At 33.8% G+C, this 24675-nt stretch overlaps 3 protein-coding genes across 3 annotated transcripts; all 3 read right to left on the minus strand.

Annotated features, from left to right (window-relative positions):
- Window positions 1–1983: 1983 nt before the first annotated feature.
- On the minus strand, window positions 1984–5059 carry LOC110803966 (trimethyltridecatetraene synthase). Its single transcript, XM_022009518.2, has 2 exons — window positions 4038–5059; window positions 1984–2760 (listed from the first exon to the last, which is right to left on the minus strand). Exons 1-2 carry the CDS (start codon window positions 4941–4943, stop codon window positions 2128–2130), a joined length of 1539 nt encoding a protein of 512 aa, XP_021865210.1. The 5' UTR covers window positions 4944–5059; the 3' UTR covers window positions 1984–2127.
- A 4680-nt stretch (window positions 5060–9739) lies between these two features.
- On the minus strand, window positions 9740–13587 carry LOC110802863 (trimethyltridecatetraene synthase-like). The gene is made up of 2 exons (XM_022008324.2): window positions 12574–13587; window positions 9740–10531 (listed from the first exon to the last, which is right to left on the minus strand). The coding sequence occupies exons 1-2, from the start codon at window positions 13483–13485 to the stop codon at window positions 9902–9904; spliced, it is 1542 nt and encodes a 513-aa protein (XP_021864016.2). The 5' UTR covers window positions 13486–13587; the 3' UTR covers window positions 9740–9901.
- A 4124-nt stretch (window positions 13588–17711) lies between these two features.
- LOC110803976 (linoleate 13S-lipoxygenase 3-1, chloroplastic) lies at window positions 17712–24343 on the minus strand. Its single transcript, XM_022009528.2, has 8 exons — window positions 23868–24343; window positions 22941–23221; window positions 20433–20670; window positions 20007–20330; window positions 19721–19914; window positions 19315–19616; window positions 18858–19121; window positions 17712–18716 (listed from the first exon to the last, which is right to left on the minus strand). The coding sequence occupies exons 1-8, from the start codon at window positions 24268–24270 to the stop codon at window positions 17960–17962; spliced, it is 2763 nt and encodes a 920-aa protein (XP_021865220.1). The 5' UTR covers window positions 24271–24343; the 3' UTR covers window positions 17712–17959.
- Between the last annotated feature and the right edge of the window lie 332 nt (window positions 24344–24675).

Below are 24675 nucleotides of genomic sequence, written 5' to 3' on the forward strand. Positions count from 1 at the left end.
TTAATATTTTTTTAATAATATAAATGTTAGAAAAAATTGAGTAAAAGTTAAAGAAAACTAGGTAAAAGTTATGTTGGTGCACAATAAATTTATTGTACATCTTGTGCATACAAGACCTTTCGATAGATCATACTTTGTGATACTATCATTTTAGGCCCATATGATTGCCCGTAATTTGAAATAGTTATTATATTATGTCATCAAACATTCCTTTTCATCACTTTGAAAGCTGCATTAAATTTAAAAATTAATCCAAATTGAACTAAATTAAATAATCCGATTTCATTTTCTTTGTAGTAATACCGATAACTAACAATTTTAACAAAATAGAAGATTTTAGTTACTAGGGGCATGCTACATGCACTCTTCAATTTGTGCAAGATATGTTATACAATGTTGTAAAAATCATTATCAATCTTAATTATGACCTTATGATTCTTTAAAGATTAAAAGTTCCGACTGGTTTATGAAATTAAACAAAGTACAAAGAAAAAAAACTCAGATGTGACATTAAATAAACTAGCCAACCAGATACTGAATTACGTATCCAACTGACAAATCCTACCTATCTTAGTGAGTTACAAACTAACAACTCTTTCATTACCATTTTTGATTTTTGATTTCATCTCTCATTTCTTAGTGTAGTTACAAGCTACTCGGAATTGATAACTCGTCAACACTTGTAATAGCTCGTAACTCCTCAACTCTTGTACCCTCTAGAGAAGGGTCTCATAATTTGTACGAAGTATTTCCTAACGTATAAATAAAATATAAATAAAGTATTTTGCAATTCGTACAGTATATAAAACTGTGTGAGTGTGTGACACTATCATACTAGGTCCAATCGTTGCAATTTGCAATACTTATTAAATTATGTCATCATACATTCGTTTTCATCACTATGAAAGCTGCATTAAAGTGAAAACTAAAATGTAAGCTTTGAGAGTAACAAACTAACAACAAAAATGATGGCTATCCAAAGGAAGAACAATAGAATATTACCCAATGGATGATTGAAAAAGAGCGATTTTGGTCAATTTGGTGACGTTTATGTGTCACAATCTACTTGTTACATTGTTCGGATTGGACGATGAAAGTTTATTTTTGTTGATTGTTACAATTAAGTGCCAAAAAGTGTCATAATGGCCTCATTAATAGATTGTACAAAGTACGGAGTACAAAATAGTCCATAAGCAAGCGATATTATTTTATCTGTTGTCGACGGTATACACCTTGATAATTCACCAAAATATATTATTTAATTTGATTGAATTTTAATAAATTCAGTCTAGTGTAGTTAAATTGAGATATTTAGCCCCACTCAATTAGTAATGGAAATTTCATGTCACGAGAACCTAGCTCGTGCGTTATTTTTCAGTTGGCACGTCACTTTTACTAAAAATCTTAAAATATTTATTGATATAACTAATATAAGTCTAACAAGATCTCCACGTGAAAGGATATAATTGATGTATCACTATTTGACAACAAAACAGTCAAACATAAACTTCATTTGGGACAATTAGGACAACACTAGACTAATTAGGGAAAATTATGACAATTACAATCCAATGGGCTTAAATATGTAAGAAATGGCCCTCTCAAATGGGCATAATCCAATCTTGTGCTGCTGTTGTTGGATACGATAACCCAATCAAAATTAAATGATTATGGGTCTAGGCCCAATTAAAAGGCCACCTTTTTAGAGGACTAATACTAGACTGAATTCTTAAAGCGAAAATGAAATGGGCATAACCATTAACCCGAACTCCTAAAAAGTTTCAACTAATCACCATATCTCTATTAAAAGATCTATTAAGAATTTTGGTGTCAACGTAAATAAAATATCTACAATGTCCGTTATTAAGATTTATATTGTTAAAACCCTTTGAAGTTTTGGGACATTTATCGCATATAAATTTGAGTTTTGAAAATGTTACAAACAGACATTATATATATTTTTTTTGGTGAGACAAACAGACAATATATAAGATATCTAACGAAATTTCTTTATTTATTGATAGGTAGTCTCTTACAATAAGGAACACAAAGCATGTAATTAGACATAATTAAGTCAACAAGAACATCATAATCCTAGTTTAACTACCTCCAATATAATCATAATGATCACATATTGTACAAATGTTTAGGAAGTCTAGGCACAGCACAAGCAATAAGAGGATTCTTCTTAGGGTTGGAGAGACCAAAAATCTCGTCCATATCCAAATCTTCAACCTTCATATTATCAGGCAATTTCCATTCAAACCCATGAAGAAGATTAGCCAAACTTGACTCAATAACTTTAAGACCAAGACTATACCCAGGACACATCCTTCTACCCGACCCGAATGGTAACAATTCAAAATCATGACCTTTCACATCAATAAAATTCTTCTCAATAAACCTCTCAGGACAAAACTCCTCTGACTTTTCATACACATTAGGGTCTCTTTGTATAGTGAATGTATTCACAAGTACTAAAGTACCCTTTGGGATATCATATCCATCGATATTGACGTGTTCCCTCGACATTCGAGGTACGAGCATTGGTGCAACTGGGTGTAACCTCATTGTTTCTTTTGCTATTGCTCGAATGTAAGGTAGGTTTCGTATGTCGTTTTCTTGTACCCATCGATCTTTTCCTATTACACGGTCTAGCTCTTCGGTTGCCTTTGTAATGATTTCTGGCTTTTTTACGAGTTCTGATATTGCCCATTCTACTGTTACTGCTGAACTCTCTGTACCTCCAGCAATCAAATCCTGTAATTCATTTACAATTGCCTCATTAATTAGTAATTACTATAAAAACACCCTAATTAAGGGTCGAGTCACCCTTTTAGAGTCGCCTAAAATAAATAGGAGACACCAGACACGTACTTTAAAATTTTTATCATTTTTCGTACATTAGTAACATCAAAGAATACCACCAATTCTTATCATTTTGTGGATCATGCCTTAAAAATAAAGTCAACAAGTTGTTCCTAATTTATTTGGAAAATTTGTTAATATTAATCCAACCTTTGGCCGATTTTCTTTTATTAATTAACCCCGCCTACGACATATTTTTTAATAATCCCATCTTTACTACCCAACGACTTTTATTGGGCCCAACAGGTAATAAACTTGTTGTAGGCGGTAATATATCCCTACGTGTTAGTACTCTCTCTCGATATATTCAGTCATCATCATCAATTCATAACCATCTTGTTGACTTTTTCACTGGTTAACGGTCATTTAAGCCCAATAAAATTCGTTGGGTAGTAAAGGTGGGATTATTAAAAAATATGTCGTATGTGGGATTAATAAAAGAAAATCGGCCAAAGGTTGGATTAATATTACCAAATTTTCCAATTTATTTTGGCATTTTATTAGGAATATTATGAAAAAACAAAAATCAAACTAGTATCGTTGATATATGTTGTACCTTAATAATGTGATTTTAAGTCACAATTCGCTTTTAAAAATATAGGATTGCTATGTTTCAAAAAATGGTTAGATGTTTAATTTATTATAGTTACTATAAGAGCGATAAAGGTCACTATGAGTATAAAAAGGTATTAGATAAAACTATTGATTTTGGGTCTACACTAATATTATTATGGACCAGGTCCACACAAGAATAATCCGAATGAATATAGTTTCTGCACACCAAAAACCATTTCTATAGAAAGCCTAATCTTTAACACGCCTTACATTTTCTTTCAAATATCCTAATCACCATATTCTTAATCAAGTAATTTTTTTTTGGAAAAGTTAAGTAGGATTATTATCGCAAATTCATGCCCCTTGAAGTGAAGATATTTTGAAGGCTAGGAAAGAGTTGATACAAATTAATTGCGAACTATTGTGAGTATCTCATCCATGCTCCTTTAACATATGAAACCATAAAAATTAAGTAATCTATCTTATCTCAAAGGAGAAATGATTAAAATAAGTAGACTAATAATACAAATTAGACGTTTGGTAATGTGTTTAATTAATGAAGTCTAGTCATTAAACAATAAAAAAAGAAAGTAAGATTAGGACATACTACGTACCTGACTAAATGCCTTGACTCCAATTCTCTCAAGTTTAACTTCAAGATTAGGATCATCAGCAAGTTGTAATAACACATCCACCATATCTTTAGCCACCCAATCTCCTTTCTCCTTTTCCCTTCTAGCATTATGTTCATCCAAAACATGCTCCATAAACCTATCAAACTTCTTAGCCAAAACCTTCATTCGCTTCACGTAACCATGAACATCAATGTACTTTAAACAAGGGATCCAATCCCCGAGATTAAACACCCCATTAAGCAAGAACAATTCGTCGAGCATAAGCTTGAACTCATCCGGTGTAATTATCGATTTCTCTTCATTTTTGTCTAAGTACCTTTTCCCTAACACCATCCTACTAATCACATTTAGGCTCAATGTTGAGAGGTGATCTTTTAACATAATGGGTTCACCATTAGTGTTAAATAAGCCTTTTAATACAGAATTAAGCTCTTCTATACGTATGTACTCGTATGATTCGAGCCTCTTTACGCTAAAAAGCTCCATTAAACACATTTTTCGCGCTTGGCGCCAATATGGACCGTACTGAGACCATGTAATATCAGAGTAGTTATATGTTGTGTACTTTCCTGCGGAGGTTTTAGGCCTCCCGGCAAAGACTACATCGTGAGTTTTAAGGAAGAGTTTTGCCATTTTCACTGATGAGCCCACTAATACAGGGACTGACCCGAATTTGAGCATCATTAGAGGCCCATATTTCTTAGAGAGTTCATGGAGAGAGCGGTGGGGGAGCGACCCAATAAGATTGAAGTTCCCAATGATGGGCCATGGTTTTGGCCCTGGTGGTAGGTTGAGTTTACGGCGGCAGAGGTGGTTGGTAAGGAGTAGTAAGGCTATTGCCGCTAGCCATGCAGCCGCGTAGGCGGCCCAAGTTGGTGGCTCCATTGGTGAATTTTGGTGGTGATGGAACAACTTTTTTTTTTTTTTTGTTTTGGTTTGTGTTTTGGGAAGTAGAAGTGGAAGTTGGAAGTGGCTTGGGTTAACTATAAAATTGTAAGGGGGTGTATATAATAATAATAAGGAGAAATAATGGAAGAAAGAAGAAAGAAAAAGAATTAGTAATGCTTAAAGTTGAGTTTGGTATGTGGACTTGTTGACTCTTTTGGTATTTGCAATTGATATTGCAATGTAATTTCTAGACAATTTCAATAATGTAAGTCAGTTTGGAATTGTCAATGGTCCTTTTCCACGTTATTCCACTCCATATATGAAAATTATTCAGTTTCAGAAATTTCAATGTTATTTTGGTTATCAATGGGGTGAAGTGGTCCATCCTCCTTGCAGGAAATTAGACTCGGTTCTATTGAAAATTCTTAGATGTGCTTAATATATTAATTGAACATTATGAGGAACTTTTCTACCTTTGTAACCCTTTTTATTCACAATTTTCAACGTGGTTTCTTTTTCAAGTATAAGTCATGTTTTTTAACTCTCATGTACTGTCTCCACTGAACTACCGTCCAACCCCTATACATTTGATACGAAGTATGAAAGTTGAGTAAAAGAAAATTATTATGGAGTACGTAGTATAATTTATAATTAAAGCCGACATAAATATTTTTCTACAGTGAAAAAGTTAGGTATGGAAAAATGTAAATTTTTTTGCTGGAGAAACTTTGTCGTAAGTTCAATTTATAATGTTAAGAGTGTGTTTATTGGGAGTCTCGGAGAGAATCTCATGCAAGAAATCTTTGGGTATTTGATAAAGAAAGTCATGTATAAGTCTGTAAGTGCATGAGTTTTAGATTTAGAAACTCTAGACAGAACTTTGTTGGAGTAACATTTCACGTATGCCAAGATACGTATCTCCCATCCAATAAAGTCATGCCACATAATATATATTAAGAAGTTTAAGTGTATAAGTATATAAAGTTTTGTACGAGTCTTAAAAATTAATGGATGATTTTACAATGGCTACACTAATTCTGTAAATATTGTAATATTTTGATCTGAACTATTTATTTTTTGTTTTAAATCTTCACCCTCTATTTTATTGACTAAGACTTTATTTTAAAGGAAAATACTATACTACCCTCTGCTTTTCTTTTCTCTAATTCTCTGTTGTGCGCTGTTACTTTAAAGAAATCCATTGATGATCTGTCCAATCTCTCTCTAATTTTTGTGGGAAAAGGAGTTTGTGGCACATTACAGAGAACCATATCCACACATGACTAGACCAATGGAGGTGTTTTTTTTTTCTTTTTTTTTTCCCATTTATGCTACTTCTTTTATACTCTATATTGGATAACTTCTAGTTCTATATACCATGAGCCCATGGCTTATGAATACTTCATGGATTTAAAAAGAAGAATGGTTAATTCAACCTTAAAAATGAAAGTTGATTGTCACACAATTCATTTTCTTCCACTGAATGATGCCATAATTGGATTTCACTTAGCAGTTTTTTTTTTAAAGGGAAATCAAAATAATCGAATTTGATAGAAATTTGAGGACGCACGCGAAAATTTTGATAGACCTGAATAATATAACAAAATTGCATTTTCATCATTGATTATATTAATAAGAATTGTACAATAATATTTGCGAGAGCTCATGTCTCTCACTTATCTCTTTGGTAGAATCTCTGGTTCTACCTTTTACCTCTCATATTTTGTGTGGGAGCTCTCTCTTGATTGGATCACCTCTAAACTTATGCAAATACAACATATTTATAGCGTTTGTATTCTGATTTCTAGATTCTTCTACTCCCCTCATTTATCAAGATTTTTCTTAGGATAATTCTAGACATTTTAATTACTAGAATTTTCTAGGCTAGCTCCTAAATATTTTCTAAGATTATTCTACATTATAATGTACAATCATATTTCTGAATTGTTTTACATAATATACATTTCACTACTAGATTTTTACAAGTGTATTATCTAGAATTTTCTAGATTAATATTTTAACATAATTAACTTAAATTTTTGGTCAAAAAATCTAAGGGACAAGATTAAGTCTACAAAATTCTAGGGTCTTGATTTTTAACAATTACAATGGCTACCAATTTTGTGTAGCCATTAAAAAACCTTCCGTAATTAATTAGGTAGTAATCATTCAATATATAATTAGTGAAAACTTAATGTGACAGAGTCTGTACTAGTGTACGGAGTACTAAATATAGTGTTAAATAAAAATGCCATGGATGATGGATACCATATTCTTTTACTTTACAAAATATTTCAAGTGTAAGTTTCTTTGTATTGTCTTTACCAACTTATAATTTGACTCGAGTTTCGTTCTTGACTGTTGTAATTAACTTAGAAATTTCAAAATTATAATTTGGTGAAAATTTCCCCAAACCTTGAATATACAAATGGGCTTTTAAACTAGTATGAGTTGATTGACCAAGACTAGATTTCCTTTAACAAATAACCTCACGGCAAAAAAAAAAAAATTCTCATAGAGGACTCGAGTCCTCCTTTTCAACAGGTCCATTACCCTCTGGAAAACAAATTAATGGTCTAAATCTTAGATCACGATATTCAATATATATATGTGTTAGACGGTAATACTTCCAAAATCTAATCAACTAAGTAGCTAGCTAATACATTCAATTAGTTGACTTAACCTATATAGTCGTTTTTAAGATTCATTAGAACACCTTAATTAACTTAACTAGTACCATAGCGTTAAGATATACGAAGTCCTACATCTATTTCAAAAAGATCTTTACATTTTCCTTTTTAGTGCGTTTCATAATGTTTTTTACGCTTTGCTTTATTCTATTTTTGGACATTAAATTTACTATCTTACCCTTATTAGCCCACAATATTTATCATTTCCTACTCATTTTATCTTATTTTATTCAATTTTTTTTCTTACACTCACCCACCTTTTTACACATTTCTCTTACTTTATCCATATTTTATTATATTCAACCAACTTTTTAATTTTGTCTTAATATTTGTGCAAATCTATTACTATATATTAAAAGAGATACCAGGAATGACACGTGTCACTTACTGGTGGAAAATTTTCCCGCCAAAAACTCTTTCCTAAAAAGATATATTTATTTTATTCTTTTTTTATTTTCTCTCCTTTTGTATAAATGTTTGAATGGAAAAAAAATATAGGATTATAGAATATGCCATTATTAAAATTTTGGTAAAATTTTAGTCAAACTGTCATATCAATAATAGAAAATATTCTTACTTGATAATTTGGTCAAATTAGCATATTAAATATATCAAATATTTTAGTCAGATCATCATATTAAACATATAAAATATATAATACGTAGTAAGTTAAAATATGATAAAATGATTACATTCGAGATTATTAATTTACGCAATAGATTTAAGGGATAAATAATTCAATTAAAAAATTTATAAAAAAGATGGTCAAATAATAATTTTTAAATATCCGTGCGTGCACGGGACCTAATCTAGTAGTAAATATAAAGATCTTTATGAAACAGAGGTAATAAGTATATATAACCCTCAAGTGAGTTGAAAGACTTTGAACTAGTTCCATGTTGATGGAAAATGGGGAGGATGATTAACTTATTAGCCCAGTAGACTACTTTTCCTGTTACCAATTGATATGAAAATGATAATCGGTTTTTTCATGAAATGCCCCCGAGGTTTAAAGAAATTCACCAAATACCCCTGCACTTTTCATAATACACCAAATACCCCTAATTCAAAACTTAATACACCAAATACCCTTGATGACGTCATCAACTCCTAATTAACCCAATTAACATATAATTAACCCGTTAAGCTCCAATTAGCACATGTCTTTTTCCTTTTTCTCTTCCTATTCTCTTTTCTTTCTTTCCTACTTGCTTCTTCCACCTCTGTATCTTCTCTCTCCTTCCCACATTACCACCAATCCACCATAGAAACCACCCGACACCATTGCTCGCCTACTGCTGCCCGCCGACCTCGCTCCAACCACCATCCCATCTCCATCTCGTTTCTCATCTCACCCATTCCCTTCTATTTCTCTCCCCACTGCCATGGAATCACCATTGGAGTTAGTTCAAGCTTTCTCTCTCCTCCATGTTGAACCTTCAAAATTCCCCAATCAAAATTCACAATTCTCCAATTGGATTCCTCAATTCTCCAATTAAATTCCCTAATTTCTATAAGAATTAAATAAACTCAATTCTAGAAAAAAAAAAATTGGTAGATAAACAAAAGTAAAAATCGGTGAGCGGGATTTCAAATTACCCATTTGTCTTGTGTCGACCCAATTTGAAGCTAACAGCAATCTCAACATCATCCCTTGTTGCACCAACTTCTCGGTGAGCGGTGGTGCAGTAAACGGTGGAATACAGAGGAGAAAAAAAGGGGAGGAGAGAGGAAGAGGGATGACCGGGTTTTTCTTCGATTGAGCTGAGCTGCGAGACAAGGAAGGAAGCAGAAGGAGGGAGCTGACAATGAAGGCGGTGGTGGTTAATGGCAGAAGGGAGGGAAGAGAGAAAATAAATGGGTGGGTTATTGGGTTATTGGATAGGTTAATTAGGTTTGTTAATGGGTGGGTTGAGTATAGGAGTTAATTAGGGATTAATTGAGTTAATTATATGTTAATTGGGTTGATTAAGAGTTGATGACGTCATCAAGGGTATTTGGTGTATTAAGTTTTGAATTAGGGGTATTTGGTGTATTATGAAAAGTGCAGGGGTATTTGGTGAATTTCTTCAAACCTCGAGGGCATTTCATGAAAAAACCGAATGATAATTCATACCATGACACGATCAAAGATTAATGTTCAAAGTATTACACAGTATTATTCTTCTTTCTTATCAGGGACAAGAAAACAACAACATTTTTTTTACAAATCCGAGCAACGCACAAGCTTAATTAACACAAACTCAAAATGATCCCATATTCGAATCACATATGATATATATGACGAGGAAGTCGAGGCTGAGCACAAGCAGTAAGAGGAATCTTCTTTGGGTTAGAAAGACCACATATCTCGTCCATATTTAAATCTTCAACCTTCATATTACCAGGCAATTTCCATTCAAACCCATGAAGAATATTAGCCAAACTTGACTCAATAATTTTAAGTCCAAGACTATAACCCGGGCACATCCTTCTACCCGACCCGAAAGGCAACAACTCAAAGTTATGACCTTTGACATCAATATCATTTCCAACAAATCTCTCAGGCCAAAACTCTTCAGGATTTTGATACACATTAGGGTCTCTTTGTATGGTAAAAGTATTGACAAGTACAATACTACCCTTTGGGATATCATAACCTTTAATTTGAACTTGCTCACGTGCCAGACGAGGTGAGAGCATAGGTGCAACAGGGTGTAATCTCATTGTTTCTTTCACAATTGCGCGGATATAAGGTAAGTTTTTTATGTCTTTCTCTTCAACCCATCTATTTTTACCTATTACGCGGTCAAGCTCTTCGGTTGCCTTTGCAAAGATTTCTGGTTTTCTTAGGAGTTCTGAAATTGCCCACTCTACGATTATTATTGAACTCTCCGTACCACCAGCAACCAAATCCTGATGAAACACATGCATTTTTGGGGTAAAATATCGTTAATAATTAGATAGTTTGTATAATAATCAATTATATTACACATTGACATTTGAAACAAAAATGATAATGATCGCAACATGCAACCTTTAAGCTGTGTCACAATAAAAATATTGCATTGATAGTAAATATATTTTAATGATGCATAGCCTACGTGGCGTCTATATGTACCAATTAAGCTCCGACACATAAGATTGCGACAATTAAATGTTGTCGCAACTTGCGACATTTATCATCCATCCTATTTTGAAATACTCTATCTATGATGAAGTGGTTGGAAACTTCAATCAATTAGTTTTTTTTTTTGGTAAGAGTTCAATAAATTAGTTACCTTAATAATTAAAGTATCTTATTTTTTAAACTAAAATTTAACCATGATATCATGAATTTTGGAGTATGCAATTTATAAGCTCTTATTTATGCATGTCACAAATTTAATTAATAGCATAAGATGTCTACATAGCGAACTAACACAGCTACATAGGTAAGCATGTTGCATGTAACGTTATGCATGTCCACAAACCGGTCCTACGTAATTCTAATTAAATTACTTTTTAACAAAAATGTTTTGTTCATATCTTAATAAGTTACGTAGTACTTAATTCCTTGAATTGAGGGAGTAGTTGAAGTAATTAAGTAGACATACTAACCATCGATAATATTATAATATATTAACTATTAAGCTCGTACATACTCCATCCGTCCCTCAAATATTGTATCCCTTAAAGATTATACGTCAGGTCGAGAAAGTACGTTAGAAACATAAAAATTAGAATAAAAAAATAGGATTTTTTATCAAAATGACTACTTTTACAATTTTATTTACCAAAATAGCTACTTTTGAATTCTATTTCCCAAACTAGCTATTATTTATTTACCAAAACGACTATTTTGACTTTGAGACAAAAAATAAATAAATAATGAAACGGTTTGAGTTTTTTTTAGTAGTGAACCGGTTTGGATTTTTTTAATAGTGAACCGGTTTGATTTGGTTTGGTTTTTTTTTTTTTTAATTATTATTTTAGACTAAAAAACAAGTACTTTTTGCTACTAAAATCAAACCAAAGCATTTAACAAAGATCCATTCTATTTTCCCTCTTTTTGCCATTTATTTTATATACCAAAATAGCTACTTTTAGACAAAGTATACTCAAATAAAATCAACCCAAAACATAAATTACAAACTAAAGAATAATTACTTTATTTTAAAGAAAAAATAACTCGTATTATACTTAGAATAAAGTACCGTGAAAACATAAACATTGATCCAATCGCACACATATCATAATAAGGCCTATTAGTTTTAGGCAAAATAAACAAATACTACGGTCTGTAACTAAGTTTTATTGTCTTACACAATAAACCAACCCAAAGTTTAGAAAATAAAGAAAAAAATACATATCTAAGGGCTTACAACCTCATAAGCTAAAATCTCTCTTATGATAGACGTTAACTTTCAATCAAAGTATACAATTCTCAAATTTTCTCAACCCAAAGAAATTTTTGATTTCTTATTAGAATGAAACCAAAGTTCCATAAAATTGAATATAATTAAATATAATATGCATTAATAATAAGCTTTAAATGTTCAAAGAGAAAGAAAATTACATACTTTTATCAATTTTTCTATTGGAATCTTCAATCGAAAAACATTAGGGTTTATGAATGTCGATGGTTAATTGGAAAAAATTGAACTTGATCGACTTAGGTATAGAAAAATAAAAGGAACCCAAGAAAATATACGGACGAGAGTCCCTAAAAAACAAAATCATTTCACTATTCTAAAAAAAAAAACTCAAACCAAACCGGCTCACTATTAAAAAAAACCAAACCGGTTCACTACTAAAAAAACTCAAATCGGTTCATTGTTTTTTTTTTTGCCCCAAAGTCAAAATAGTCGTTTTGGTAAATAAATAGTAGCTAGTTTGGGAAATAGAATTCAAAAGTAGCTATTTTGGTAAATAAAATTGTAAAAGTAGTCAATTTGGTAAAAGATCCAAAAAAATACCTGGCAGAAAGCCTTGACTCCAATTCTCTCAAGCTTAACTTCAAGATTAGGATCATCAGCAAGTTGTAATAACACATCCACCATATCTTTAGCCACCCAATCATCCTTCTCCTTTTCCCTTCTAGCATTATGTTCATCCAAAACATGTTCCAAAAACTTATCAAACTTCTTAGCCAAAATCTTCATCCTCTTTACATAACCTTGAACATCAAGGTACTTAATACAAGGGATCCAATCTCCAAGATTCAACACCCCATTCAACAAGAACAACTCATCAAGCATTACCTTGAATTCCTCTATTGTTACAACCGACTTTTCGTCGTCGTTTTTTTCCAAGTACTTTTTCCCTAACACCATCCTACTAATCACATTTAGGTTCAAAGTAAATAAGTGATCTTTTAACCGTGTGGATTCTCCGTTTATGTTATATAAACCTTTTAAGACGGAATTAAGTTCTTCTACACGTATGTACTCGTATGATTCGAGTCTTTTAACGTTAAAGAGCTCCATTAAGCATATTTTTCTCGCTTGGCGCCAATATGGACCGTATTGGCACCATGTAATATCGGAGTAGTTATATGTTGTGTACTTTCCGGCAGCATTTTGAGGCCTGCCGGCAAAGATTACATCATTTGTTTTAAGGAAACATTTTGCCATTTCCACCGATGAGCCCACTAACACGGGTACTGACCCATATTTGAGCATCATTATAGGCCCATATTTCTTAGAGAGCTTGTCGATTGAGTGGTGAGGAAGGGGCCCAATAAGATTGAAGTTCCCTATAATGGGCCATGGTTTTGGGCCCGGTGGTAGGTTAAGTTTACGGCGAAGCAAGAGGTGGTTAGTAAGTTGTACTAGTGTTATCGCCGCTAGCAATGCAACTGCGTAGGCGGCCCAAGTTGGTGCCTCCATTAATTAGTGAATGGTTTAGTGGAGCTTATGAAATAAATTTGTGGTTTATGGATTTCAAGTAAGAGAAGGAAGTGGTTTGGTTAACTCTATGAGTGTTGGGGGTTTTATAATAACTTAATAAGTGAATCAACAAGCAACTAAATAAATTAATAATGTGAGAGTGATGAATAGCTCAGTTGGTTAGAGCTTCCATTCCGATTCCAGATGATCCTGCATATCCCCGCCCTTGTGACTCATTTGCACCAAAAAATAAATAATGTCATGGCAAAGTGTCTATCAATACATAAGCAGAGACGCGCGTCTTCTTATAATACGATTAATCAGTTACTAAACTTCCGTTTTTAGTATAATTGAATAGTAAATTAGTAGTGCATAAAACCAAAGTAACAGAGTTAATGTAATGTTTTTATTTGTAGACCTCAATTTTGTTTTTGGAATAGATGCTTTGCCCATATTATTTTAAAGTATGGTTAGAAGATCATGCTTACATATGGAGAATGACGATCGCGCGAGTTCTTTCGAAATGATGATTGATCTCAATTAGTGCCACCACACACTTAATTACTACTCCATTTGTCTCTTTTTGTTCCTTATGTTTTGGTATTTTACACGCGTTTAAACGATTAATTAATGTACATTGAGATTCCTCTATTTTTTTATTTAAATAAGAAAAATTACGTTTATTTATAATGTTTTCACTTTTATCAAAATTCTGATATTGGAAAAATATGAATTATTTAATGTCCCATTGGGAAAGTGTGAGAGATTAAATGACCCAATAAATTTAATTGGTTAAAATAATTATTTGACACAAATTTTGATAGAATATTAAAGCATTTATGTGATAATATAAAAGGAAATGTAAAGAACATTTTAGGACTCCCAATAAAAACGTAAAGAACAAAAAGATACGAAAAAAGTAGTACAAGTTACGGTGAATAAGAATAATTATTAGTAACCTACGTAGTATATTGAAAGGTAAAGAAACCCTAAAAATTGATAAAGCTTCACCTAGCTCCATATTCCAGCTTTACATAATTGCATGGATGGTTGCACTTGCACATGCTCACGGATGGACAAAAGTAGTTTTGGAAGGTGATGTCCAATGGCGAATTTAGAAATTGATAAATGAGGCACGAAACAACTTCCAATGGACTATATATCATTTTATATCCTCATTTTGCAATTTTCCTTCCATCATTTATTAGTATATATGATCAATATTTAGTACTTCGATATATATTATGGATATTACTGATTAAAGTTTTGTGTTGATCGGGATGAAAGTCAAACAGTATATAGTATAAAGGAAAATAGAGGTATTATTAGCAAAATCAACAAATGATAGAACTCAAAATTGTCAAAAGGTAGAAGGAAAAAAATCAGATCAGACCAAACTAGTAAAAATCAAAACACTACGTTAAACGTTTAGGCTAAAAAAAATTCAAACCTCCAACCCAAACAAGGAAAAATTAGAACATACAACCATAACATAAACTAGAAAAGTCGGAAAAATCAAGTGAAGGGAACACAACCTTAAATTATATTTTGTTGACACCTTAGTCTTTATATATGTATATACGGAGTATTTTGCTGGAAAACATTAACTTAGACCATTAGAGGTTTTTGACTGACCTGTGGAGAATGACGAGTTCTGTAATAAAATGATGACAGATTGACCTCAATTGAAGCCAAATGCGTACAAAACTAGCTTCAAGTAGAAAAGGCAAGTAGCCATTTTAAAGTTGCTAGCTAATTTATTATGACTTAAAAGTCGGCTTAGTCTAAGTTTTCAATTAGATTATGGAAAGATTTTAGGTAAGTTTATACATAGTTAATTAAATTGGTATTTTTTATAGCAAATATAGAAATTGTTAGGTGGCGGAATATAACCAACTAGCATTACACTTAAACAGTAGCTTGATCTAACAATGTACGTATTACTCCCTCCGTACGGAGTATTTTTTAAAGAGATACATTTGGTTGGGCACGGGTCTTAAAAAGAATAAAAGAAGTGGAGTTAGGGTAGATATTTTAATAAGTAAGTACTGTAGGGACCATGTCCTTTTGAACAAGTTGGGGTGAAGATGGCTGTGGGCCGGGCCGGGTCGGGCTTCGTGCCGAGCCCACGCCAGGCCCACATAGTTCTGTGTCGGGTCGTGACGGGCCGAAAATTTTAAAATAAGGCTCGGGCCCGGCCCAAGCCCACGTGCTTTCGTGCCCGGCCGGGCCAGCCCGTCGTGCCTAAGGCTAATTTGACTAAATTTAACGTGCTTTTTCCAAAAAATTAAGGCCCAGGCCCGGCCCACGGCCCACGACTTCGTGCCCGTGTCGGGCCGTGCTTTTTGCGTGCTCGTGCCGGGCCGTGCTTTTTTCGTGGCGGGTCGGGCCGGGCCGGCCCACAGCCATCTTTAGGTGGGGGTGGGGTGGGTGTAGTTGTAAAATTAATTTTTTAATTGGATGGTGGGCCATAAGGTGTAGTAGATATATTATTTAATTAGGTGGTGGGGTTGATAAGTTACCAAAAATGGCAAGTGTATCTCTTAAAAAAATACGGAGGGAGTACTAGTTTTTATGCTTAATTGCAATGTGTGCGTAATCTTTTATACTTCGTATAAATATTGTAGCTTCAAAAATAAAGGTCATATAGTGGTATAGAAAAAAAAAAATTATGTACTCTAATATATGTTGACTCATTGGGTGTGAACGATGATTTTGAAAGAAAACTCATGACACAAATCTTATGAAATTAGCAAAGCGAAATAAAATAATATCTAAATTACAAGAAGTCAAAAACCATTCAACAAAGGGGTTTTTACGTGTTACTGTAAAAAATAACTTACTACAAAAATAAATATTAGCCATGAACTTTAACTTGAGTCAAATAGTCCAGTTTGTGCAATATGTGCTACCGTCTACCGACACTTCCCATCAAAAACTGACCAAATTATGGTATCATGAATCATGATTATAGACAGAAAACACTAAGCTAGCAATCCACACGAAATAATAAAAAGAAGAAAAAAACGTTACATACTTTCTGATCCTCTTTGTTGACCCAACTACGATCGCAATTTATAACCACTTATTCCATCTTTGGGACACAATAATACCACGTTTTGATCTATTGGAATTAGATATTTTTATAACTCAGCCCCTTCCATTTCTTTTTATGCGGCTCACCTCCGAATTTTCCAATTTTCCCAATTCTATAGTATATGCAGCAGCGAATCTTGATTAGTTTTACTGTGTGGAAAAGTGGAATAGCAGAACAATTAAACAATGTAATATTTAAATTTTAATAGGATTAAAACTAAAGTACACTATAAAATTTTCCGTCCAGAGGACCGGGCTCACCAAGCCTATAAAGAAGAATCGTCGTTACGTATATGCAAAGAGCATTGTAAACGTATACTTTCATTCCTTGAATATGTGATAGAAGTTGATAAGAATTAAGAAGATCACACAAACTAATTGACTTACCAAGTAGAAGACAACCACTTCTAGGCCGAGCTAATTCGAGTTAAAATTGTTATAGACCTTTTAACATTTAATCATCCTTTTATTATACGTGATGAATAACTTGTCCTACTTTAAAAGGACAATGGTGTAGCGAAGAGCTAGGAGTAGGGGTGGAGACAAACCTTATATATAGTTCGTGAATAGTTCGGAATCGATCCGATAAAAGTCTGGCTCGAGCTCGATTTGTTTGAAAGTGAACCAAGTTTGAACTTAAATTTATGGTTCGATAACTAAACGAACCAAACTCAAACTCAACGGTGTTCAGCTCTAAAGCTTGCAAGTTCGTTAATTTAAGAATAATACTGTATATTTATGAGAATTTTAATACCATTGTCTAAATTATCAATTGAATGACAAATAGGGAAAAATATTTTACATAACTTGTCCAAGAAAAATACTATTATAATGTTAGATTAAGAAAATTATTAATATATTATTGTATCTGTTGGTAGAATATGGTTTATTAGTTTATTGAGTCAAGGCTCGAGAAAGCTCGAAACTCGGTTCGAACTCGAAAAATTCTTATCAAGCCTGACTCGATAAGGATTTTTAAGCTCGAGGTAAGTTCGAGCTCAAGTTCGAACTCGGAAAATTTAACCAAACAAAGCTGAGCCATATAGAGTTCGGTTCGGCTCGGCTCGTGTCCACCCCTAGCTAGGGGTGCCTTTATATTGTAAACCGGATTAACATATGCAAAAGAAAAATACAGAAACTAGTTTTCATATACAAGAGAAGGTGATTAAATTCTAGTTATTTTAGTTTATACAAAATCATATATTCATACTCATCTAAACCTTGTCTAACCCCATTAGCATATTACATTATAGACGATACAGTCGACTGACTCTCTAAATAGTAAATACACTTAGCATTACTTAACCAGATTTCAACCACTAAATTCGGGTTGAAGTCCTAATAATAAAAGAAAATCATGATTTTATTTATTTAGTCCTTAAATAGTTATACTATTAGGCACTCCTCTACAAGTAACACCAGGCTCAGAGCTGGGTGCCATTAGCTCATAAGGTATAACCCCAGCACCACACCTATTCCGAAGACTAGGATCAGAGTTCCTCCGATCAATCTCTTTCTCTATCCTTCTCATTTCCGATGAGAACTCGAAGAACTTCTCGACTATTACAGGGTCCCCAGTCCACGTGGAGGGTTGAGCTCGCTCCCCAAGGTACTCCTCATCAGGAGAGTGGGTAGACAGGGTGTCAATCACAGCGATAAACTTACTCGTCTGTAAAACACTAGGGATGGCAGACAGGTAGAACCTCTGAGGGTCTGACATGAAGTTTGCATACTCGGGATCATTCTCGTCAGGGATTAAACGCCGCATTAAAACAGGCCGGTTTGGAATGTACCCTCCATAAGGGTACTGGCCGAAATTTAGAGAGGCATGTTGGGCAGACCCTAACCATACTAGTGTAGTGAGGATTCTGACGAGGTCATCTGTGTTGTTCAGTTCTGGCCACCAGCTTGCATCGCGTATATCAGCATGACCCACGTTCACAGCCTCGTAGTACCAGGCTTGAAGTTCCCTGTCATCGGCTACTAGGTTGGGGTCCTTGTAGTAATGGGTAACGTAACCTCGAATCCAATTCTCAATGGCTTCCCAAAGTAGTAAACCATCAGCTGCATATGGATAGTCCTCCAGCAAAAGTCGTATTCCTTGTGGTTGTGTGCTATCTGGTACTGCCATTCCTCTGAAAATTACCATTGTAAGAGAAAAAGAATTAGATTCTTACGCCCTGTTCTTTAGAGTTGAACTGAAATTAACTGAACTGAACTCATATCCAATATTTTAACTGGGAAATAACAGGTAAATTTATTGCATATTTTTCTACCTTCGGACAAGATCAAAAGGGAGGCCTTCCAAATCAAAGCGCCAATTCTTGTAGGCAGCCGCACTCATATCCATGCTATAGCGTCCAGGGACGAAACAAGCCTCAATAACACCATCCCCGTTAATCAAGTTTTGGCGAGCTAGAGCATTAATATGCAAAGTGTATCTCATATGTGGCTCCAACAGCTTGTAAATAGGATGCATATAACTCAACTGTCTGTGGGCTGCCAGGATGAATGGCTCCAGTGCTGCATGTGTCCTCAGCCTAAATATTCATTATAAGTCAAATTTAATCAATATAAAATCTTCAAACATATATATAGGGATTTCCAATTTCCAATTTCAATTCAAAAGTAAATGATGTTTTGATAAGTTCACATTAGTTCAGATAAGCATTTTTCAAATGAAGAAAACAAAACAGTCATTAGGAGTAAGGTCTTTCTTAAAGATTAGCGTACCAGTGATGAACGAGTTGGTGAACACCTGCATCATTGGCACAAACATGAGCCTTAGCGAGCTGCCAAATCCAGTTAGTAGTGGCATCAACCGGAGGACTCACAACCCTTTTTGACATTGAGTTAGGACCAGATGGTGGCAAACTTAGCTCAATGGCGATAGGCTTAAGGGTGCCAAGTGCGGTTAAGAAGAACACAGTTCTAGTTGCATAACATTTTCGGCCATCCAGAGCATTCAGTCGCTCCAGGAAGGGCAGGAATGTGTCATGGTAGTCCACAATGAATAGCCTGTTTGCATCCAAAGCCTGAGAAATAAAACATGACCAAGTTTTCACTTTCGTAAGCAACAGAACAGGAAAATATTAGCAAAACATGATGAAAATTAATAATACTTTATCAGTTTATCTACCTGTTGAACTGACATTCCATCTAAGTATCCGATAATATGCTCTTCTTTAAGGGCAGATTCTACCGGACCATAAGTTTCTGTGTCGAGGTTGCTTATTGGGGGAAACGACTGCATCCTCTCAATGCTAGCAGGGTTAACACCGGCTAAAAATTGTCGAGCAAATTCATCATCTCGCATCCACGCCAACTTATCCTCTGCAAATTTACCAAGCATTACATTAGAAAAATGGTATGACTATAATTAAGAATGAGCAGATACAAAAGCCTAAGTAGGTGTTGTGACTTACTAGAAATAATGACTGGAGTGTCGAATTTGAGTAAGCCTTGACTCGTGGATTGAATTTTGTGAACAACTTGTGGCAGCTTTTTAACAAGTTCGTCATGCAAACCAAGGTTAAGAAGCAAGCCCTCACTGAAAAGGCTATCAAGGTGCTTGAACCCGGTGAAATCATGCTTAGAGGAGATGTTGGTTGTTAAAGATGGTAGCAAGTTGTGAAGAACTGCTTTTAGCCTGCAGAAAGAGAATGTTCCTGCCTTTGACTCCTCGAATTGTTCGTCCCTAGGAACATATATTGGTAACGGCTTCTCCACACGGCTCTCAAAGTTGATATCTAGCCACAATTAGAGAAATCACATAAATAAATGTGACCATTAAATCAAGATAAATTTGTGTGACCATTAAATCCAGACTGAGGTAGTGGTTTTTAACTAACCAGTTTCCATAGGAGGTCTGCCAGTACGACAGCGTCTAGGATATGGAATATTTTCACCACCAAGAATAGGGCGGGCATATTCGGGTCCTTTATCAGGATTTCCCAAATCATTATATATGTCATAGTCATAAACTCTGTCTGACATTTTTCTCTCATCTTTGCCATTACCCCTTAATTCTTTCAGCTCCTTCTCCCTTAGTGCTCTCAGTCCTGCAGGTGTCTCGTGTGGTAGATAAGGCTGCACCATACCAACAATCAAATGGAATATTGTTAGTGATCTTGGGACTTACATGTCCATATGTAAAAAAAAACACTAGGCACTTTCTTTTTTCATATGGTGACAATCACATGAAATGTAATTTGCAACTCTGTTAATATCGTCTTGAAAGTTGATATCGGAAGAGAGTCTGACCACATATAAGCTTGATATGGTTCTATTCTAACACCAACTGGTGATAAGTGGAGTAGACTATCAATTTTATTTGTTCAGTGTCTCTCTATTTCTTCAATATGGGATTACTAGTCTAATACTCACATGTGAATTATACTTTTAACAAAATTTCATTGCCTTTTTGTTATTGATTTATGTTTATTCTAACACACAATACTTTCTACTAAAGGGATATGAAACACATGGATATGAACCATTTAAAAAAAAAAAAAAAGAACTACTCCGTATATGAAATTTTGTGTGTTATGATGGATAAAAAAAAGTGAAAGTGACTCCATTAAGGTTGTGAAAGCAATCAAGAAGAAGCAAGTTGGCAGAGCCCCAATGGACTTTTGTGGTGGAGATACTTCCTCCGTATTTTTAAAAAAAGCACACACTTTCCTTTTTGGACATGTTAGTCCCCACTTCCAATCTTATTAATATTTCTCTTTCATGTAGTCCTTACAATTACTCACATCATCTTTTTACTACTTCGTATAATAAATAATTCATCCACTACCCCACTTTCATTTTATTTTAATAAATTCAACTGATTCTCCTAAAATTACGTGCCGGTCAAATTATATTTATTTTTAAAATACGGAGGGAGTATCTAGCTTTGAGTTAGCGGCACCGTTAGAGGTTTTCTTTATTTCTCATGTGAAAAGAATCGGCAATGTTGTGGCACATTTTGCATTTGAGCAAGTGTATGTCAACTCTTTCCCATAAGGTATATTAGCCTTGGCGGACATTGATGACGTACATAAAAGTGAATTCCCCCCCTCAACGAGTGAAGCCCATTGATGTGATTTGTGAAGCTTGACATTTAGCAAAACAATTGAAAGTGGAGCTTATGATGGCTAAAGATAATTGTTGCAAAATTATTATTACAAAGCTGAAATTATTTTCACCCCCAGAAAAGGAAACAGTAGTGGAAAATAATATTATGGTGCCCACAAAAACCAATAATAAAAACCATCAAAGATGTTTCTTGAGAAAAACCAATAATAAAAACGTGCCAAAAAATGATGAAATGCATTATATTACTAGCATGAAAAGCGCCACAAAGCAAGATCATATCACATAAAGTAAAGATTTTAAAGTCTTCCAAACTTTTGAACCCTTTGTCGAATATTGCGGTTTGAGAGTGATGGTAATCTAAGTACCATCTTCAATTATTATTTCTTCGGGTTGTCAAAGTAAAAAAGTCCAGTCTTTTATTTTTTTAAGCAAAAGGAAATCAACCCTAAAATACAATAAAAAAATCAGCCTATACTAAAAAGTTGAAAAATGATTTTGACAAGAATGAAGAAAAATCAAAGGATGCAATTCAATTATATCGAGTTATCAATGCTAGTATGCTACCACTCACCCGTTACCCGTATTGTTGGTTGCATGTCACTTTTCTGTTTTCAAGAGGCTATTCAATAATAATAATAAAAAAAAAAAAAAAAAAATAATAATAATAATAATAATAATAATAATACTTCGAACGTAACATCGTATGAAAATCATTCGATTTATTTGTATAACCATATAATATGATATATGTATCGAAAAACTTGTTAATCGACCTTGTTTCTCTCATTTCTTATCATTTAGTATGCTCTATATTTATTTGAAATTATTCATGGCAAAATAAGTTCATATAATTTCATATTAGTTCACATAAATTCACACAAGTTCATACGTAGTACTGTGTATAAGTTCAGTTAATAGTACTTTCACATACAAATAAGTTTATTATAAAGTTATTTCATATAAGATAAGAGAAAATGAGTTTAGACAAAATAATTTGAATGGAACTAAGCAATTTTTCCATCATTCTTACACCCTTCATTTCATATTATCCGGGCAGTTTACCGACACTATTCCCATAACATATAGTACGTACTTCTATTTATCATTCATCTTAAAATTTTCACAAGAGGAGAGGGTAAATGTAAAATTACCAATAAATAATAAGGTGCACCCTTTTGGCCTTTTAAGTAGAGAAACTTGCATGGTCACGTGAGCAAGAAAATATAAAAGAGTGCATGTAGAGGTGTTACTAGGGCAAAAGTAAAAAGATAAATTACCTTATTATGGAAAAAGATCCTCTTGGCTTGAAGATCTTTGAAAGATTGAACCCAAGAGTTACAAGGAAAGTGAACAGGGCCACATGCAAAACCTTCAATAGTAATACTCTCTAAGAAAAACTCTTGTTGGTGGTTGTTGGTGATTAAGATTGCTCCTGGCACACCAAAGTTGGAGTCCACCACAAATTCAGTCAAGTAATTTACTCTTTCAGCCTTCAATTTTGATTTCTTTGACCAATCTTTCAACACCGCTTCTCTACTTTTCTTTGGTCCTCTTGCCCCTATTATGCCAAAATAAACACCATATGTTTAATCAATAATTCGGACGATGAACCAATTGCTTGTTGGAATTGGTTCAGTCGTGATTGGGACTGAACTTGGTAGGGAGAACTCGTATCCGATCCCCGTGATAATAATTAGGAGGGGACTGAAACCTATCCACCCAAAATTCGCCCCAAATCCGTATAAGCCCTAAAGGTGAACCGGGTGCTAACACAAAAAAAAAAAAAAAAAAAAATCTGACGATGACGGACAAATAACAATGCGGAGTAATTATAATTAATTACGTACAAGAACATATGATCTATGTTCGTCTAATACACGCCAAATTATTCTATTTGCATGCTTATCCCATAAAATAATAGTCAATTTGCAAAATCTACCTATAACTATAGGATCTATATAAAAAATTAATTTTATGAGTAACCTTTTATGTAAAAGTACCTGTCGTTAATAATGTTACTTAATGTAGCATAATATCGACATACGTACGTTCAATAATGTAATGCCATAAAATAAACAACCATTTCTTTTTACCGTCACCATATGTGATATGTGTCATATGATAATGAGGGGCGAAAAAGGACAATGATGTAGATGAAAATCCGCAAAATTAGAGGAACAAAATAGAATTAAAATAATGCTTACTTGGATCAATATCAGTGCTAACAAGTTGAAGAACAACATTTCTGCCAATCTTATCAGAGAAATTATCAAAATGTTTAGCAAGAGCTTCCTTTAAATCTTCCTTAATCTTGTTCCTCACAGTAATTACGGCTCTAACCTTGATCTTAGCATCACCAGAATCATTATCAGGTTTATTGTTGTAACCCAGATCAGACGGTTGAGATTTCTTGATCAAGTAATAATCTTCGCTAATTGCAGCAACGGGTGTCACAGACAATAATCTTCTCCCTCTGAAATTATTTTTGGAAGAAACAGGGCAATTTCTTTTGTTGCTATTGTGGAATGTTTTGATTAATTTTGTGGAAGAAATTAATGAAGATTTTTCAAGAATTGATGTGCCCATTATTTGTTTTGATCCTGCCATTTTTATTTTATTTTTGGAGGATTTTGGAGGAAGGAGGAGGTTTTATTGATGGGGGCGATGTTAGCAATGGGGGGGAGAAGTGGGAGAAGGGAGTGTTTATATTGGGAAATGGGAACGATGGTCAATGAGGAGAAAGGTCCAGTCAACACGGTTGATTTTTCCGACTGATAGTACTCCGTATGAAAAATTGAAAATTTTAATTTTTGGAAATAAAAGTTGGTAATTTGATGTGATCCTATTATAAGTTGTGGAAACCCCACTTTTTATTACTCCGTATTTTCCATCCTATTGTAAATTTGTAACTTAGACTTTATTTTTATTTTTTTAATAGAATTGTAACTTGACTATATTAATTACCGGCTACAATTTTTAAAATATGGTCAAAGTTCAATTACAAGGTTATAT

This window comes from Spinacia oleracea, chromosome 1 (genome assembly GCF_020520425.1).
Source record: "Spinacia oleracea cultivar Varoflay chromosome 1, BTI_SOV_V1, whole genome shotgun sequence".
NCBI classification, from domain to species: domain Eukaryota; kingdom Viridiplantae; phylum Streptophyta; class Magnoliopsida; order Caryophyllales; family Amaranthaceae; genus Spinacia; species Spinacia oleracea.

Bases quoted from the DNA above. Each gene is read 5' to 3' on its own strand.
- LOC110803966 (XM_022009518.2), bottom strand. From the start codon at position 4,943: ATGGAGCCACCAACTTGGGCCGCCTACGCGGCTGCATGGCTAGCGGCA. The intron at 2,761-4,037 runs GTACGTAGTATG...AATGAATTACAG, and splicing joins GAGTCAAGGCATTTAGTCAG to GATTTGATTGCTGGAGGTAC.
- LOC110802863 (XM_022008324.2), bottom strand. From the start codon at position 13,485: ATGGAGGCACCAACTTGGGCCGCCTACGCAGTTGCATTGCTAGCGGCG. The intron at 10,532-12,573 runs GTATTTTTTTGG...GTGTTTCATCAG, and splicing joins GAGTCAAGGCTTTCTGCCAG to GATTTGGTTGCTGGTGGTAC.
- LOC110803976 (XM_022009528.2), bottom strand. From the start codon at position 24,270: ATGGCAGGATCAAAACAAATAATGGGCACATCAATTCTTGAAAAATCT. The intron at 23,222-23,867 runs GTAAGCATTATT...TTGGCATAATAG, and splicing joins TAGCACTGATATTGATCCAA to GGGCAAGAGGACCAAAGAAA. The intron at 19,617-19,720 runs GTAGATAAACTG...TTTATTTCTCAG, and splicing joins ATGGAATGTCAGTTCAACAG to GCTTTGGATGCAAACAGGCT.